Source organism: Mandrillus leucophaeus, unplaced genomic scaffold (assembly GCF_000951045.1).
Source record: "Mandrillus leucophaeus isolate KB7577 unplaced genomic scaffold, Mleu.le_1.0 Scaffold28, whole genome shotgun sequence".
In the NCBI taxonomy this organism is placed as follows: Eukaryota; Metazoa; Chordata; class Mammalia; order Primates; family Cercopithecidae; genus Mandrillus; species Mandrillus leucophaeus.
The window spans coordinates 2431354-2433317 of record NW_012102920.1 but is presented as its reverse complement, the minus strand read 5'-3'; the positions used below and the strand labels follow the sequence as shown (position 1 = coordinate 2433317).

The window sequence follows — 1964 nt, the reverse complement described above, 5'->3', positions numbered from 1 at the left end:
TGGGGAACTGAAGCTAGGCTGGGCACCATTTCTCCTGCTCACCCACACCCACTGGTTTTCTGGGCTGGGAGCCCTGACAAGGGATATTTGCCGAAGGCAGAGCCATAGGGCAGGTTCTGAGCTAGGTTCACGGTGGAGGTGGTCCCGACCCAGAGCCACCCCCTCCCCAGGTGACACTCCCTGCACCCTTCTGGCCTGTAGGTTCTCCCTGTGCCCCGCCCCCGGTCTCCACCCACCACGCTGGCTGCCAGCACACTCCGCACTGGGTGGGTGGATCTCTGTGTGCACCAGACTCAAGTCCAAGGCAGTCCCCCACACCATTCCCCCACCCTGAGGTCACACCCTGAGGCTCAGATACCCCAGGGCCAGGCTGGTGTTGCTCAGGCAGCCAGCTCTGCGCGCTGGGCAGCTTCATCTGCCCGCCTAGGTGGCTCCACGGGGCGGGCCCCTTGGCCAGGGAGGGCGGGGCGCACAGGGAGACTTAAAGAGCGACCCAGGTCCCCACCCGGGCCTGACCGCGCAGCTCCCACCATGGCGGAGACCAAGCTCCAGCTGTTTGTCAAGGTGCAGGGCAGACTGAGGGGCAGGGAGGGTGTCTGGGAGGGGTGCTCTTCTGGCTTTGCTTTCTGGGGCAGGTTGTGGGGTGGGCCTCCCCAGTAATGTGTGAGCCCCTTCCTGTGGGTGGCTAAGGGGACTCGGGCAGCCCTACATAGGCTGAGTAAAGTGGGACCCAGAAAGTCACCCAGAGAGGGGTCCAGTGGCCCTGGTCCTGCTCCCAGCCTTGGCTCCTGGGCCCAGCCCAGTCTTCCGGAGGAGAGCCCCTTGGTGGGGAGGTACCAACCCGGCTGCCAGTGGTGGAGCTTAAGGTCAGTGTTCCAGGATTGGGGGTGCTGGGCCAGGCAGCCCCATCGGCTTTCAGGTCGGGGACTGGCATGTGGGGGCTGGTGTGCTGCTGGCCACAGCGCCCAGTCTCGTGTGTGAATCACTCAGAAAACAGCTTGTGGGGCCTACCCCACCCCTGCAACCAGCTTTTGGGGACTGAGCCCAGGGGCCTGGCCTGTCCAGGCTCTGATAAGATTCCAGCAGCCAAGCCCGCTCCAGGTTTCAAGGCTCCCAGCAGCTCTGCGTCCCTCCCCATGTCCTGGGGACCAAGTCAAGGGCCCTTACTGGGCACTTGGAAGTCGCGTCGACCAAGCTGGAGCTCTGGCGTCCCTCCAGTCCCGCTGGCAGTGGGAGGCGGGTCCCGCCCAGCCTGGTGGCAGGATGCCTGGGTCTGCTCCCAGCCCTGACCTCCCCCCCACCACCGCCCGCCACTCCACCCACCCAGGCGAGTGAGGATGGGGAGAGTGTGGGTCACTGCCCCTCCTGCCAGCGGCTCTTCATGGTCCTGCTCCTCAAGGGTGTACCCTTCACCCTTACCACGGTGGACACGCGCAGGTGAGGCGCCACCCTGGGGACCCCTGCCTGGCCTCACACACTGGTGAGCCGGCCTCCTCCCACCCTGCTGCTGCCCACAGGTCCCCGGACGTGCTGAAGGACTTCGCCCCCGGCTCGCAGCTGCCCATCCTGCTTTATGACAGCGATGCCAAGACAGACACGCTGCAGATCGAGGACTTTCTGGAGGAGACGCTGGGGCCGCCCGAGTGAGAGCCTGAGCAGGACGGGAGGGGAAGAGGGGGCGCCCAGGGAGGACGTGCACAGGACAGAGCCCAGGAAGGCGCTGTGGGGTACTGTGGGGCCGGGACGGGGCTGCCCCCATTCTGATGGAGTCTCTCACCCCCTCATCCCACAGCTTCCCCAGCCTGGCGCCTCGTTACAGGGAGTCCAACACCGCTGGCAACGACGTTTTCCACAAGTTCTCCGCGTTCATCAAGAACCCGGTGCCCGCGCAGGACGAAGGTGAAGCGGGGTCAGGGGGTTGGATGCCCAGGCGGGAGGGCGTCCTGGGCCAGGTCCTCACCTCG

The 1964-nt window shown here is 65.8% G+C and overlaps 1 protein-coding gene across 1 annotated transcript in view; it reads left to right on the top strand.

The window, feature by feature from the left end:
- The first annotated feature begins 278 nt into the window (after positions 1 to 278).
- Positions 279 to 1964, top strand: part of CLIC3 (chloride intracellular channel 3) — a 2329-nt gene continuing 643 nt past the window's right edge. Inside the window, exons 1-4 of the mRNA XM_011985170.1 lie at positions 279 to 564; positions 1328 to 1437; positions 1518 to 1643; positions 1793 to 1909. Of these exons, the coding sequence (XP_011840560.1) occupies positions 532 to 564; positions 1328 to 1437; positions 1518 to 1643; positions 1793 to 1909 (386 nt within the window). The 5' untranslated portion in view covers positions 279 to 531. The remainder of the gene's footprint in view (positions 565 to 1327; positions 1438 to 1517; positions 1644 to 1792; positions 1910 to 1964) is intronic.